The 17,776-nt window shown below is 36.4% G+C and overlaps 2 protein-coding genes across 2 annotated transcripts; one reads left to right on the top strand and one right to left on the bottom strand.

The window, feature by feature from the left end:
* Positions 1-1,783: 1,783 nt before the first annotated feature.
* Positions 1,784-4,210, top strand: LOC141712402 (L-ascorbate oxidase-like). The gene is made up of 5 exons (XM_074515329.1): positions 1,784-2,111; positions 2,210-2,302; positions 2,409-2,621; positions 2,744-2,923; positions 3,005-4,210. The coding sequence occupies exons 1-5, from the start codon at positions 1,824-1,826 to the stop codon at positions 3,959-3,961; spliced, it is 1,731 nt and encodes a 576-aa protein (XP_074371430.1). The 5' UTR covers positions 1,784-1,823; the 3' UTR covers positions 3,962-4,210.
* An 884-nt stretch (positions 4,211-5,094) lies between these two features.
* Positions 5,095-15,863, bottom strand: LOC141712401 (protein CELLULOSE SYNTHASE INTERACTIVE 1-like). Its single transcript, XM_074515328.1, has 8 exons — positions 15,709-15,863; positions 15,139-15,264; positions 14,543-14,604; positions 10,666-13,714; positions 7,660-10,201; positions 6,870-7,324; positions 5,578-5,694; positions 5,095-5,468 (listed from the first exon to the last, which is right to left on the bottom strand). Exons 3-8 carry the CDS (start codon positions 14,557-14,559, stop codon positions 5,304-5,306), a joined length of 6,345 nt encoding a protein of 2,114 aa, XP_074371429.1. The 5' UTR covers positions 14,560-14,604; positions 15,139-15,264; positions 15,709-15,863; the 3' UTR covers positions 5,095-5,303.
* Between the last annotated feature and the right edge of the window lie 1,913 nt (positions 15,864-17,776).

Below are 17,776 nucleotides of genomic sequence, written 5' to 3'. Positions count from 1 at the left end.
AAACAGGATTCATGACGGTTCTCACAGGCCCATGAAGCTAGCCGTTGTTCCTGATCAAGAGAAAAAGATGGTTGATAAGGAAAAGAAGGACTATTCTCCCGAGAATCTTTCATTTATTATGAAAAATATGAAAGTTATACATTTTTTGCATAGTAGTCTTACCAGTGTCATGTCCAATAGAGTGATTGAATGCAAAACTATTAAGACTACTATGCAAAAATATTAATGTGGTTACACTGTCTGAGTTTCTTGATCCGATCATTGTTTTGACTTGTAAAAATATTTTGAAGAATTGTAAATAGTATATTAATTGGGCCAATGTATTTAATGTGTTGCGGGAATGATTTTGTTTGTTAGAACAAGGTATGTTCTGATATGATAATAAGAAAGGTGATGGAGGCCGAATCAAAATAGCTTACATTTTCCTTGAATGATTACATGAATATGTAACGGTTAGTATTGTAAAAAGCGCATTAAGTGGAATCAGGGTTAAAAATGCTTGGATAGTGCAGAATCGGATATTTAAGCTTTAGTGAAATTTAAGCGAATTTTAACAGCTTAAGCGGTTTTTGATCAATTAAATAAAGAAATTAGAAATAATTAGAAAAAGATAAATATTGTTTTTAAAAGAGTTGTAATTTGATATTTTTGAATGTTACTTGTTTATTTTAAGTTAATTATGACTTTGTAAAATGATTATTTTATTAATTTATTATAACATGTGAATGTTATATCTTTATTCAAAAGATATTCAATATTTTTAATATATACATATTTATATATTTATTTATAATTCGATTAATAACCCACTTTTAAAATCATTTAAACACCCATTTTAGCACTTAAACGCTAAAAGGTCACGTTATCACTTAGATTCGATTTACACCTTTGACAATATATGAACTATTTTATTTCCTTAAATAACAGTGCACTTATCCTTGTCATCTTTCAAATTACAACAGATAAACATACAGTAAGATTACTGTTGCTGACTTATCGTTAGAAGTATTAAGACATAGTCTTGTTAATCATGACACATATTCTATGGATGTTCACATATATTCATGGATGAAATGTTTTCTTCTCGACGAATATTTTTTTTTTTTAAAAAAAGTAGCGCTTATCTGAATTGCCCTCGTTATACAGACATGGCCGAAAATCAACCGAACAGTATAAATAATGCAGCACAAAGTGACATGGATGTATTATCATCTTCGTATCCAAGAATCAATAAACTCATCCTGCATTGTTCACAACATTTCCCGTATTTTCTTTATCTTCGATTACTCGATAATTTCTACGAGCACAAATTTCAATTTTGATAGGCCCAAAAATTCTTTGACAAAATAATTCATCTTTTTCTGATTTATTGATTTTGTAATGAAAAATATAAGGTTTTGTCACAATATTTTATGAATGCTGACCTTTCAAAGATTTGGTAATAGGAAACTCGTAGTGATCTTCCAAATGATAATTGTTTATTTCACACTTGATCTATGTCAACTGATCCCGCTAAAACTAAGTTTCCGTTTGTCACAAGCTTAAAGTATTATTTATCTCGAAATCACGTGTTGGAACAGCCAGGCCATTCAAAATATTTCCACATTGACTGAACAAAGTCCAAGTTTAAAATTTCACACAATTTAATCTCAAGCAATATTCCACGAAAAAACCAAGCAACTTACAGTGTGTGCTCCGGTTGACAATTAATCCATGCTGATAAGGTAAAATATGAGTGTAGTGTCCAACTTTGCTATATATATTCAACATTAGTGCCAAGAAATTATATTAAGCCATATATCTCTTACTTGAAGCTAATTGAAATGACTGAGTTTTTTAAGTACAGAAGTTTGTTGATAAAGCTTATAACTTTCTGCTTGTTTGTTTGTTGCACAAGTATTCCTGCTGCTGAAGCTAGAATTCGTCGTTACAAATGGGAAGCTAAGTATGAGTATAAATCTCCGGATTGCTATAAAAAGCTTGTGATTACTATCAATGGAAGGAGTCCGGGGCCAACTATAAGGGCCACGCAAGGCGATACAGTCATTGTGGAGCTCACCAACAATTTGTTAACCGAAAATGTTGCTATTCATTGGCATGGTATCAGACAGGTTAACTTAAGGACTACAGCTATATAGTTCCTAGATTCTGCTTTATTTTTATTTTTTAAAATTTACAGTGCAAATAATCTAATTTTATGTCATTGCAGAGAGGAACACCTTGGTTTGATGGATCAGAAGGGGTGACTCAGTGTCCCATTTTGCCAGGTGACACCTTCACATACCAGTTTGTTGTGGACAGGGTAAATTTTATAACTACTCTTCATACTAGTAGTGACTACGAAGCACAACTTTATACGAGGCTTAAATGACAAAGAAACTGATGTTTCAATTTTCTTTTGGTCATAGGCTGGAACATACTTGTATCATGCACATTATGGTATGCAACGAGATGCTGGACTATATGGATCACTTCGTGTAGCTCTCCCAGATGGAAATGACGAGCCCTTCTCATACCATTATGATCGAAGCATTATTCTGACTGACTGGTACCACAAAAGCTCTTATGAACAAGCGACTGGCCTTTCCTCCATACCATTTGTATGGGTTAAGGAACCTCAGGTACATACGCATTTATATCAAAAATGGAAGCATACAATTAAACTATCTTATTCCTTGTATGTTTTTCATAGAAGCCTGTTTCTTCTTCTATGTATTTATATTGTTTTATATGATGATTTCAGTCGCTACTGATACAAGGGAAAGGAAGATTCAATTGCAGTTTACCAAGCGTTGGCGATGGTGTTTGTAATGCCACTACTTCTGAGTGTTCACCCTATGTACTAACAGTAGTTTCAGGAAAAACATATAGGCTGAGGATTGGGAGCTTGACTTCTCTATCAGCTTTAAGTTTCGAGATAGAGGTAAATTTCAATTATTATATCTCAAACATTCGAGTATGTCATACAAACTCACACTTTAATTTATTTTATCGTCCTGTGCAGGGCCATAATATGACTGTTGTTGAAGCTGATGGCCACTTCGTAGAGCCATTTGTGGTAACAAGATTGTATATTTACTCTGGCGAGACCTACTCAGTCTTGGTCACAACGAATCAAGATCCTACAAGAAACTATTGGGCAACTTCAAAAGTAGTTAGCAGAAATAGCAACACTCCTAATGGCTTAGCCATTTTCAACTATTATCCGAACCACCCAAAAAAATTACCTCCAACAGATCCGCCTAAAGGTCCCATCTGGGACGACGTAGGTCCAAGACTAAATCAAAGTTTAGCACTAAAATCTCATCCTAATTTTATCCAGCCTCCTCCTAAGACATCAGACAGAGTAATCATCTTAGTCAACACTCAGAATAGAGTTAATGGATATGTACGTTGGTCCGTAAATAATGTCTCATACACTCATGCTCACACGCCTTACCTAATTTCACTCAAGGAAAATCTACAGAACTCATTCGATCAAACGCCACCTCCGGATGGTTATGACACTACAAACTATAACATTTTTAGCGTCGCACCCAATGTGAATGCTACTACTAGCAACTCAATCTATAGACTGCAGTTTAACACAACAGTGGATGTTATACTTCAAAATGCCAACTCTATGAACCCGAATACTAGCGAGACGCATCCGTGGCATCTGCATGGTCATGATTTTTGGGTGCTCGGACACGGTAAAGGCAAGTTTAACAAGTCTACTGATCCACAAAATTACAATTTGGTAAATCCAATAATGAAGAATACAGTGCCAGTTCATCCTTACGGCTGGACAGCTTTGAGGTTTCGAGCCGATAATCCAGGTGCTTGGGCTTTCCATTGCCATATAGAGTCTCATCTCTTCTTGGGAATGGGAGTTGTGTTTGCAGAAGGAATTGATAAACTGGGAAAATTGCCTTCTTCTATTTATGGATGTGGTGATACCAAAGGCCTCCTAAGACCATAGTTGGAAGACTTTGGATTATTTTTTTTAATTAATTACACACGCATACTCTTAACCTTCCGTAGGAGGACACCAAATCAATAGTGTTGTCTCGGCTTTGAATTTTGCTTGTCGAAGATTGATTGGTGTATTCTTTAATTTCCATTATACATTGTGCTATATTATCTTTCAAACCTTGAGTTGTAAGTCCTGTTTTTTTATAATTGTATTTATCTGCTTGATATGAAGATTATGTTACAAAAATATTTTTGAGGAACCCTTGCGACTACTGGCCTTGAGGTGAATTTGAACAAGTAGTAATCTTCTTTTTCAAACAATCATGCGTCTATCAAACGTTATCAAATCATTTTCAGAATACAAAAGGATGCATGTGAGCATTCGTAAAAGAAAGAAAAGATTTAATAGAAACACGGGGGGTTTGAGTTTGACCAAAATTTCCAACTCAAAAGAGTGATAAGGATGCTGTACAAATCAATTAATTAGTTCATTAAACATGTTGTTTATAATTTATACGAAATCAAATTATTTTATCATATTATATCAGTTAAATAATTTAATAAATTCATGCAGTTCTTGAAATTAATGTTTTAACTAATAAAATGAATTTTTGGGTGAGAAAAAGAAGGTTTGGTAAATAGATACTGTTGCTGCAGCAAGGGAAGTGGCTACTAGAACAAATTGAACATATCGCCCTGAAGAGTGGATGCTATAGTAGTTCTTCAAAGTTGAACAATCCATATTGGATACTCTTCTCTTTTCCCATTTTGCTTCTGTATCTGGATTTGTGTAGTACATTATCCTCTGCTCATTCTGTCTGAAATTTGAATATACAATTTGCGATGGCATGATACTAAACAAAATTCAAATCATTCTACGTAATACAGACAAGCGTACAACGTATGCATTAGTATTAGTATGTGCGTTAACGCTCTGCAGGTAGGCACTAATAATTTGACTTCCTAGTGAATGCTACTCGATTTACGTCATCACAAAAGCCAAAGTAAGGAATAATAAGCTCATTATAAATTATTGGAAAGTTCGGACATATAAGTAAGAATATGTTATGTGATTACTTAGGCTATTGTGATACAACTGAACATAGACATTAGAGCATATTTTGCATAAAAAAAAATGTCTAAATGTTGAAACACAGACTACAACATTGCTATAAATGCACACGAAACAAAAAGAGGAGATAATATACTACAACTTGCAAAAGAACTCTGAAATGCAGATTCCGGATTTCAGAAGATATAACTATAAACATAAACCCTCAAGGATATTATATACACAAATACAAGATATACTGAGCCAAAAAAAAAAATTAAGAACAAATATCTCTACCCTAAGCATCGGACTCGAGCAGATTATTGCTATTAGTCCATTGGAACTCTATTTCCAGGCTTCTCTTACTACCGCTTTTGCTTTCAGGCAGCAGAAAGTACTCTCCGGCAGCTGCCCCTTGTGTGACAACTCGATCAATTTGGACAGTAACTTTTCCGAATGATTTCTGCAATTCATAAATAAAGCTTTAGCTACATATACCAGTGGAACATTTTATCCAAAAGCCATTTGTAACTGCATGATTTTCGAGAACTTCCAAATTCCAATAAACTTACCTTCCCCATCTTGCTTTTATTCTTGCAGGAAATATGAAGCTTCTGGCCTTTTGGAGGACTTTCAAATTGCCACTGAAATGGTTCGTCCCAGTCTGGGTTTGGACCAGTTGACACAACCTGAAAAAGAAGCAACGAAAACAGTTAGGGCAGTGAAGGGAGGGACATAAAGATTAGTATTCTTGTTACTTGTATAAAGCTCAAATTGACGACAGAATTTACCAAATTGAAGAAAACATGTGCCAAAGGATGCTTGCAGAGAAGACACATGCGGTGGTAGAAACATAAAACTAAAGCACTCACTCATTGATGATAATGCAAGGAAACTTCTCCTCAGATTTAAATACTATTACATTCTAAAAACTGAAACTAAGCTGACCACAGGTTTATGAGAACTGATGCCTAGAAAACATGAAGGTATGATATTCACTTCCAAGAATGTACTACACTGCTACTTTGGGGCATTTGTTTTTCTCTTAATGCTTCTTAACTGGCTTATTTGATTCATTAAGCACATTAAGATCATTTGGACATCCATTTATTTTGTCTTGATGATTAATATCCTTCTTAACAGTTCAAAGGATAATATCAAGCTGAAGCACTAAGATATGGACAGTTCCTTCATGCTATGTACCTGTACTACTTAACATTTCATAACATTTGCACACCTTTTCGTTAACATTCCTTATATGCATAATAACTTGTATAATCTTGTTTGCAATTTTTTTAAGAAAAGGATATCTCTAAAATTATATTCATACATATAGTGATATATATTTATAATGTTCTTTGTTTTATATTTATGTTTATATATATTTTTTGAATTCATATTATTATTATTATTATTATTATTATTTATTATTATTATTATGATTATTATTATTATTATTATTATTATTATTATTATTATTATTATTACTACTACTACTACTATTATTATTAATATCGTTGTTATATTATTATTACTTGTACTCAAGTGTTTAAAATCATTCATCAAAGACTTCCGTTCAGATTATTTAAGAAAATTATTTACCAAACAATCTTAATCATAATGCATTCAGAATCTTATTAATTCAGAAATTTTAATCATTCAGAAATAATGATTCAGATTTAACAAATGATGACTGTTCCTTGATACTGTTGTTATTACAATCTGACCATATATCTACAGTTTAACAAATTAGTTCGTTAGTTTTATATGAACATCTCAAGTCTCGGGTTAGGAATATTTGGAAAACTTCATGACCAAGCAAGTTATTTACAACAAGAGTTTAAGTTGCAGTCTACTTGTGTACCTTGGTCTCCCTGGATGGAGTGTTTCCAAGTGTTAGCTTGCAGTACACACTTGGATTTCCAACTGACTGTTTCATGTTCTTTCCACATTTAATAGTCACTGTCAGCGTCCCAGGTAGACACTGCAAAAGATGGTCTGCCTTATCTTGAACTCGAGGTGGGGCAGACATAATTAAGTACTGCAACACGGGAATTCCCTCAGAAGCAGCTGTTGATTGTGCTCTGGACACCTCAGCAGGGCATGCCGTCCAGGCTTGCTTAAGAAGAGATAGCGAATCCAGTGCTGCCTCTTGAGCCGTCTCTGAGCCAGTCTTGAGGGCTGTCACCAGATGGGGAATGCTAAGTGTTGCAGGCTCTGTGGCTCTTAAACGCGGGAAGTTTCCAAGAAGTGCATTAAGTGCTTTCAGATACTCCTCATTTACTATCCCAGTAGCCCATAAATCTTTTTCAATTGCAGCTGAAACACCACAACAGTTGATTAAGTTATATTAACTCTTGTTGCATAAATAGTATAAAGTTACATGTATATGTGATGAAAAAACCCGAACAAAGATTTTAGGGCTCCTAGTCTCCACACTCCACTACCAAAGTTCAGAGTGCAAGGGGTCAAGGTAAACCCTTACCAATTATCTTCTTTTGTTCATGGTTGGTCAGGGAAATCTATACACTAAGCTCCTTACATAAAAGTAATAGCTTGATCCTCCTATGTGGCTAATGATAACATTAATAAGGAGTAGCATTAAGTAATAGGTATGTACTGAACATCGATCTAGAACGCAGTAGAAATAGTACCTGTTATAGCTCTGACAGTTTCACTGGAAGCATACTCCTGAATAGTATTGTTAGAGAAGAGAAGTTTAACAAACATTGCAGCCTGAACTGATGTCTCTGGGTCACTTGAACCAATCAGATCCAACACAACCTGCACGCCTCCAGCTTCTGCAACAGCTCTTTTATTTGATCTACTGTACATTACAAGGTTTTGCAACGCACATATTGCAACCACTTTCATTTCTTCTGAAGGTTGATCCTCAAGCAGGTTTACTAGAGCACGGCAAGCTGAAACAGCATCCGCAGAGCGAGCAAGAGCCTCATTCTGAAATAGATCTCCAAGAGCAAGAGTTGCCAATAATCTTGCTTGTTGAGCCTGGCTTTGGGGATCCAAGAGATACTGTGATAGTGGTACAATCGCTGACTTAGTAGCTTTTGTTTCTCTGATTTTTACATTGTTCAGCAATACCTCTAGAAGTCTTGCAGCAGTTTCCTCGCACTGATGACATCTAAGAAGTTCCAAAAGAGCCTCAATGGCTCCACTTTCAGCCATTGCTAAAGCACTGGTAGCATCATCGCTTTCCAGAACTAGAAGAGCATTTAATGCACCGACTATTGTAGTTTCAGTTCCAGAACGGAGCAATCTTACCAAAACGGCAATAGGCACTTCCAAATAATATTCAGAACTGAACTGAAGAATACTGGACAAAACAGCAGCAGCTGATTCCCACAGGACTTGAGGCAGAGAAGGGTCAGATAGCAGTATTACTTTGGACAGCTCACTGACACCACCCTCTTTAGCAATTTCATTAGGCCAAATCAGTGCAATATTAACAAGAGCTTTGACAGCTCTCTGCTGCAGTATCTGTATACCAGAACCAAGAACACGCATAAGTGGGCCAATAACTTGCTGTGTCGCTGAATCCTTTTGAAGATGTTCCTCTAGGAGCAAGTGAGATAGAAGTTCAGCTGCTAGCTGCTGCACTGGTGGTGCAGGAGAATGAAGTAATGGAATGATGGGTTCAATCACTTGGTGGGACGTTAAGGTATGATCAGCACGACACTGAGGATGTTCTAAGATATTCACAAGAACCTGTAAAGCACTATGCTGTCCATCAGGTCCGAACTCAGCTCTTGTCAACAACAAAAAGAAAGGCTCAACCACTTTTGCCGCAGAAGGACCCTTGGCAATGGTGGCATTATTAGTTAATATTCGGAGCAACTCCGCAAAAGCTGCACACAGAAAATCTGGCGCATCATGAAGAATATCAAGTACACTCTCAATCACCCCCGCTTTGACCATTTCCATCTTACAGGAAGGCCTATCCTTCCCTAACTTCACAAGAGCTCTGGAAATAGCCTCATGGAGTACATAATTGCGGCCATACATAAGGCCGACAAGAGGTATAACTGCTCCATGCACAGCAATTAGCTCAGCCAATTGATCATCGTCCAAAAGTTTATCCAATGCACGAACAACAGAATGCTGCGCAGGACCAAACTCAGCCACCAGCAAAGAAACCAGAGGCTCCACACAGCGAGCTGCAGCCATCGTGGATCTAATTTTTGTATTTCCAAAAAGTACACAGCATAGCTCAGCAGAGTCACCTTTTAGCTCCATCGAACAGTTTGATGAAAGAATCCTACAAAGAACATCCACCGCATTCATTTCAACATCAACAACTGCCAAGGCTCTTGATGGGTTGTCGCTCAGTAACCTAGCTAATGCAGCAATAGCAGCATGTTGCTCTTTTTCCAATCCCTTATTAAGAATTTCCACTAAAGGTTGCACAGCCTGCCTGGCAGATTCTGCGTTCCTAATATGGTCAGAAGAGAACAGGCTTTCCAATGCTTTAGCAGCACTATACCTTGCTCCTCTTCCGCCCAAACGCAATACTGCAACAAGTTGGCTCACGGCACCAAATGCAGCTTCATGTCTACATATCTCAGCAGTGCTAAATAACATACCTAACAGATCTGTGGCTGCTTCTTCAGTTGCATCTGGTAAGCCAAGTGAAAGATATTTGGTCAGTGCTTCCAGAGCACCGGCTTCAACCATAAGAATTTTATTTGAAGGGCAATCTTTTCCAAGCTGAAGCAGCAGCCCTAATGTTAGAAATGGTGCCCCTGGACGATCAGGAATTGGTCTAAGTAAATCAACTAGTGCAGGTATTGCTTTTCTTGAAGTCGCACCAACTTTAATGTCATCGACCCTAAACAACCTCTCCAAAGCAACTTGTTCCGGATAACGGACCAAGAAAAATTCCTCAGCCAGGTCAAGCAAATCACATATATCAGAATCAGCACACCCAAGCAGAGAGATGAGTCCGCCTGCTGCCCCTGAATTTGCGACTGATAGAAGGGTCCCCCTGCTTCCATTACATACTAAACTGGCAATGGCTTGTGCGGCAAAATATCTGTTTGCTGACTCCTCTAACTTCAACAAGTTAGCTAGTACAGGCACGGCTTTCATTGTTGCATGTGCACGTATGATATCTCTATCCTGAAATAAAATTGCTAGTAGTAAAGCACAAATCCATATGCTACTTTCTTCTTCAGAATCCTGCATGAATTCAGCAACATGGGGACATATCAGTGTTGGATCAGAAAAGTTAAGAAGTCAATGTCTCAAAACAAAAGAGCTAAAGATTTGTAACTTTTCAATCAACTGATGCATTGAAACGACGCATATAGGGTTTTACTTCGCTTAAAAGATGCAGATACAGCTATGACATCGCAAGATTGCACATGAACATTGATGGAAATTTATCTGGTTGGTATGGTTTAATGACAAATTGACAAGAGTTCCAAGATCCAAATCTATATCAGGTTTGTGAGTAATCTATGACTGTTTAGAATTTCAGAAATTATCAAACGTGTACAGCTCTAACAAAACCAACTAATAAAATGAATTCTGCTACATACAGCTTCATAAGTCTGACAAAATTTATGCAAGCAAAATTAGTATGCTTGGAACACATGGACAGAGAAGGCAACGGACGATCAACATAATGCAAAGGTACATACCTGAGTATATTCTGATAAACACTGAGATATTCTATCAGTGAGAACTTCAATGGCGCCTGCTTCCATGATCTGAGTTCTACTGTTTTCATTATTACTAGCAAGAGCAGAGAGAAGCCAGATAGACGTGTTGGAACCATAGATGACAGATGTACTTGTCCCATTCTCACTGCTTCTTTGTTCTTCAGCATGCCTAAGAATATTTACGCCTTCCTTATTGGCATGGCCTCCAACCTGAGGATTCTCTATACAGGTCAGCATTCCTACAAGAGACTGGATGAGATATGTGCATGTATTTGATTCATTCAAATCATCCACAATTCTCTGAAGATCCACTTTGGCAGCACAAACAAGAAGTGTAGTTCCTCCAATCTTGACTGTTTCGATTGAAGAACTAACTACCCTTCTAGCAATTGATGAAATACAGCCCGAGGCATTAACAATATTTCTCCCTAAAACAATTGGCTGAGTCAAAGAAAGCCGTGACAATATCTCTATAGCCTTATCAATCAATAGGGGATTTGCATCAGTAATGCATGAAACTATTGGGGCTATGCTATCTGGGTACTCAGCCAGAGCTGCCCATGCAGGTTTAATCTTTCCTTTATCACCTTCAGATTTTGATATAATAGCAAGTGCCTCTAGTCCCTCCGATATGGCAGCAGACCCTGTATTTACTGATTCTAGGAAAGAAACCAATGCAAGAACTGTCCCAGTACGGTTCACGCAATCAGTTATCTCAGTATCAATTTTGCGAGAAATGAGAAGCCGAGCAATTGCTGCTGCTGCTTGGCTCCTACCAGAAATTGTGCCTTCACACAATACCCTAGTAGCAGGCAAAATAATCTCTTCAGGTATGGCTTTCTCTGAAACTTCACTATCCAAAAGAAGATTTGCAAGTGCACAAATGGCCTGCTCTGCCACTTGCAGGACAGGTGAGGTCGCAAGAACCAGTAGTGCAGGCAATGCATCTCTTGCAATTGCAGCCATATCGCGGTTCTCCTTAATTGATAAAAATATTGCAGAAAGGCAACGAATGGACTCCACTAAGATGTTCTCGGAGTCTACATGTAAAAGCTTCATGACTGACCCCACAGTCTGAACAGCAATGCTAGTTTCACGTAAGTCCTTTCTCAGAGAAAATATCCCAGCAAGAGCTGATGCAGACTTAGACTGTGTTTCATCTCTGGTAGAACTTAAGATTTTAATCATCATCTCGATAGCATCATGTGAAGCACTACCATCGCGCACCATGTCACTGAGGGGGGCCACAGATAGTAAACTTTTTAACGCATCTAAAACATAAACTTTAGATTCTGGTAGATCGCTTGTGAGTAATGCAGTGAGTTGACTAATGGTTGCTGTATCTGATTTGTGGATCAGATAATTTAATGTCTTTGCAGCAATTTCTTTACCATTGGAGCTTCCATTCTTTAATAGCCAAAGTAAAGAAGGAACAGCATCAGCGCTTTCAACGCATGCTCTTATATCTTCACTGTGATTACAAAGATTTCCAAGGATTGTTGCAGAGTCTTCCTTCGCTCTTGGGGATCCTGTCTCTAATATTTGAACAAGTGGAGGTATACCTCCTGCCGCTGTTATTGCCCATTTACTTTCGTCATTCTCATTAGATAGAAGGGAAAGTAATGCAACAGCACACTCCTGTTGTTGCTCTGATGACAGACCAAGAAGAGAGATCAAAAGCTGAATTCCCTCGCGTCCCTGAAGGGCATGCCACAATGTGCCTTCATTGTTGCACAATATTAAAAGGGATCTCACCAACTCCTCCTGAACTTCATCACTTGCCATAGTGATCAAACCAACTAGCAAGCGTTTTGCATCCGAATTCCCAAGTTTACCAGAGAGCGTGGCATTTCCATACAAACTGGCAAGAGCTTCTATGGTGCGCTCTTGCACAAGAAATGGCAAGCGAGATTTAAACTGCTTCACTAGAGTCTGCTCAATGTCATCAGGATCCGAAGCTCTTGTTGTTTCTGCTTTGCTGTCATAAATCATTAGTGCAGAAGCTAATGCCCCTAATGTGTCAGCTACTTGTGCAGGTGACGTGCACGATTCAAGGCTTTCACCCAGGCTTGAGATAACATATGACAGACCACCAGATATGTTTGCAAGGGCACACATTGCATTTTCCTGCAAAGCTTGTGCATACTCGCCTTGCATAAATTCTTTTGAAGGAGCAATTGTAGCATTTATCAGAGCAGGTATACCATTGGAACTGGTTATATCCTTTCTTGCTTCTTTACACTGAGCAGAGAGAGATTTTAAAGCACTAGCAGCTTCTGCTCTAACTGAAGCTTCATTACCAGGACCTATTAGCTTAAGGAGTTGCTTCGTAGTATTAGCAGCCAAGATTTTAGAACAAACAGATGCATCCTCCATCATCATACATGCAAGGAGAAAGCAAATATTTGCTTGGGTGCTAGACTGTCCAGCTGCAAGCAACTTTACAAGTGTATCTAGCCCCCCAGCTTGTATTGTTGCAAACCAGAAACCCTCGGTGCTGCCGCAGAGGTTTTTCAAAGCCCCAGTAAGCAAGTTATCAACCACATTTCCAGCCTTGAGTCCCTTCTCGAGTTGCCCCCAAAGAACTGGCACAACACCTTCAGTTGAAAATATCTTGGAGCCAACATGATCCTTCGCGCCACCTTGAGAAACAGCATATATAGTCTTAGCTGCAGCGACCTGGCCTTCCGCTGAGCTGGACCTGAGAAGACTGAGAAGTGGGGGAATGCAACCCCCAAGCAATACTTTAATCCGTAGTTCATTCTCCTTGCACAGTGATCCTAAAACTGTAGCAGACTGTATTTTTACCCCAAGTGATCCTGATCTAAGAAGAGATACTAGTACTGGAACTGCCTGGGAATGTGATCCAACAGCACTGAAAGCGTTTTCACGTGTATCAATAAGCTCTGATAATTTCTTTAAGGATAACTCTTTTTCTTGTAAAGATGAGGAACTCTGCCGCAACTGCTCAATGCACTGAGCTACACTAGCTAATGTCCCATCTGGATCCTCCATGCTACTGCGCTCTCTGCAAATAACGTGTAACAAAAAATATTCAGCTGACTTTAAATAAATCTCGAGTACTAAAACTAAGCTGTCAGATTCTATACATGCATGGGAGATAGTATAGGATGCAGAGTAATTTAAACCAAGCAACCAACTATATAGTATACCACTACTAGTATGTTAATTTGCCTCGTAAAGCATAAAAAACGCAAAGGCTGGTTAGAGCTGATTTGCTATGATTTTTCTCAATTATAGGGAAAATAACATTTATTGCATCATCAAGTGACCAATATATAATTTTAGAAAGATGACAGCAGCAGCTCATATTGATATGCCTAGGATAATCAGTTTTTTAGACTAATTAGTTTCCTGCTAATCTGATAGTTAGACGAGAAAACTGCATCTACATTTTAACATCTGGATCCCAAAATTTACAACAAGGAAGCACCAAAACTGTTTGAAGCCAAGTAATAAATTAGACGAATTCTGTAAAAAGTACCCATGGTTTTGTAGACGCATTTATGTGCTTATATGAGGAAACTGAATCAATGAAAAGGCTCTCAATTTCTTAGTTAAAAGATAGGCCTTTAAACCGTTGGTCCAAGCAAGATTTTCCGTAGGTAAAAGCAAAAGTTGGAGAACGTATATGCAGGTAGTAGCTAGTTTCAATTTTTGACATCTGCCAACATAAATTCTGAAAGATCCTAATAATAACAGTAACGTTAAAGGAACGCATGATTATTCCATCATCACACGCTTTGTGTGGGGGGGAAAAGTGCCTCCTGGGTACAAGTAAAGGATGATACAATGAACCACATCAGGCAATTTGTAAATAGTAAGATCAACCAACCTTGAACCCTTCTTCATGAATGGAGGCTCTTGATCATGAGACTTGGCATCTCCATTTCTTTCCTAAATTATAAAATAAATTATACAAAATGATTAGACTGGGAACAAAACTAACAAGTTAAGCCCAATTAATATATAAAATACAAATAAAGCTCTGGATAGAAAAATCTTATGCAGCTAAAGACTTTTTAAATCTACATTGTGTATCAAGTCAATAATAGATTTGCAAAGTCCTTTGAGTACATTTGAATCATCAAATCCATTCCACAAGACTCCTGATATCTAAATGGCAAGCATTTAGTTGTCTCTCCATTCATAGAATAATTTTTATACCAAGTGGTTACAAAGATCCGTCGGCAATTCACTTCATTCCACTTGCTTGCAAGTAAATAATCAATACGCAGTCATAAATTGAACTACAAGAGTATCAGTCTAGATAAAGTGTCCCAATAATAGCAGGAAATTCGAAAACGGAATATCTCAATCACAAACTACTCCAAGTTATGTAACTAAAACAAACCTATTTTAGTCCACTTGCTTCAAGATTGCTAAACCAAATGTTATAATGAAATATTCATGAAATGAATATAAAAATACCAGATCATTAGCGGAGAGGCTGCTGCCATTACTAGCAGCAACTCCTCTCCAAGCTAGTGTAGCCGCCAGCTTTGCGAATGTTAGATCTTCGGATTTATCTCCTCCAACTCACTATCACAAAGCTTCCTGCAAATTACATATAACAAACAAAAGCAATCAACATATAAAACATTGAAGCTCAATTACTAGATTTTCATTAATATAACAATAAAAAAGAATCAAATTGGTAAAAACATTTAAGCCTTAATACTTCTCAGTACACAATACGTATCGCGCACACACATAAGATGCTGTTTTTTTAAGAACTGAAATTTTTAGTTCAGTGTTTGTGCAATGAATCGAATTGAGAGAAATATTATCAAAGCTAACAAATGTACTAAAAAAAGGTGAAGTGAATGTAAATTTGCAATTGTGTAGAATTGAGTGAATTACGTATGAATTAAAGTGGAGTCGATATAAGATTAGAAGATCTGGACAAGTGAATTAAATGAAAGTAGACATATTAAATTAAATAAAAGAGCATATAATATGAGTGCCTGAGTGTGCAGAGAGAGAGAGAGAGAGAGAGACCTTGAGGAAAGAGAAAAGGAGATCTTGTCAATACATTTCTTAGCAAACAAGATGTGTGTATCGTAAGAGAGATGTATTTGTATAGTGTATGTATAGTTGGACAGAGATTGAGAGTAGTAATCAGTTGTATGACAGACAGTAACACCACCGACAGACAAGACAGGTAAAATTTGCCCACACCGGCTTTCTTTCCTCTCTTTTCCCAAATTGGGTTATATTATAATTTGCTATTTTATGATTTATTTATGTTATATTTTTTAAGATTACATATCGTTTTGATAAATAATTTTCTTATTAGATTGATTAAATTTTATATATTTTGGATACATATCTCTACTATAAAAATTACACAATGATTTTTTTATTGTTAAAATAATTAATTTTTTATAAGATGAAATCAAATTTATCAAATAAAATAATTAAGTATAACAAAATAATTATTTCCGCAAAATCATCCACGTATAACATGAACATTTATTAATTAATGTGGTTTTAACGTAATGATAGTATATTTGTAAAATATAAAATTGGTCATACACGTAAAATTAAACCTTAACACGTATTCTTAATTCTCCTAAATGTATGGATCATATCTTACGTATATATACATATATATATGTCTTATTTTTTTCTAGAATTAATTTATATAAAAATTACTTTTTCATTTAACACCTTGGTTGAGAAGCATTACGGCTAGAGAAAATTTCATTATTTTTTAACTAAATGTTTATAACCATTATCAAAAAATATTGCAATAGCAAACTAATAACGCATTATTAGTTTAGTGTCATGATTAATTTTAAATATAAGTTCACTCTACAGTATCACACTAAGTATGAGTTTTCACTTTTCATATAATTTGTGCAAGCTCAATCTAGTGCATCGTCTCTCGTATTCACATTATTACATGATTTTATGCTATTATTATTATGTTTATTACCATATATACACGTCAAGTAAAATATTACATTAAATATTACTAAACTTATTATTTTAGAAATTATATTCTACAAATATTACTATTTTATTAAAAATCATGTACATTTGGGAAGTACAGTATGTAACACGTATTAATATTAGAAAACTGTTCAGTTTATCGAACGCACGTTGTTTCAATTTTGTTGTGCAAGACATGCCTGCACTATAACAAGACTAAGTCAAATTGACAACCTTAAGTAAGTTGTATTGTAAACTTAGTTTGTATTTTGTATTGTAACATTTAAAGTCTGTAAAAATGTTCAAGGGCAGACTGGTATCTTTTTTTTGTAAACAGTATCAAGCCTAAAAATTCTATCTGGAAGAAGATCAAGAAGATCATACCTCAGAAGAATTATGAAGAAATTTGGAGTTGAATAAATCTGTTTTGAGAAAAATGTTCTAAGTCAAGATCTCTACAAGTCACAAATTTAGTGTTATAGAGAAGTCATTCGAGAACTCCAGAATGACTTATAGAGAAGTCAGGAAAGCTACTAGAGAACTCAAAGATATCGATAAGCCAAATTGAAGACATGAAGATTGTAGATATCGACAAGTCATTTATTCACTAAAGAACTCTTGAGATATCGATACGTCAAAATATCACTAGAGATCTCTGAGATATCGACAAGTCAAAATATCACTAGAGATCTCTGAGATATCCACAAGTCAAAATATCATTAGAGATCTCTGAGATATCGATAAGTCTATTTGCCACTAGAGAACTCAGAGATATCGATAAGTCAAAGTGAAAACATAAAGATGAGAGATCTCGACAAGCTAAATTCTCTTATAGAGAACTCAGAGACCTCTACAAGTCCAAACAACTATAGAGTAATGAGAGATCTTGATACGCCATTATACTTATCGAGATGTCAAGTTCTCTATATATCAAACTGGAGATCTTGAGGTAAAACTCAAAGTACAAAGTGCAGATTAGTTCAATATCAAAGATTATCAATCTAAAAACAATCCAATCAGTTGGATTGACAAGTCTAAAAAAGCAGTTTGAAGAGTACAAGATCAAAGGCCAAGAATACCTGGCAAAGTAAAGTCACAGGCGTGCAAGATTAGAAAAGATACACTAAGCCAG

Source organism: Apium graveolens, chromosome 3, assembly GCF_009905375.1.
Source record: "Apium graveolens cultivar Ventura chromosome 3, ASM990537v1, whole genome shotgun sequence".
Classification (NCBI taxonomy): Eukaryota; Viridiplantae; Streptophyta; class Magnoliopsida; order Apiales; family Apiaceae; genus Apium; species Apium graveolens.
Note: the sequence above shows the minus strand (reverse complement) of the source record. Positions and strands in the feature narration are given on the sequence as shown.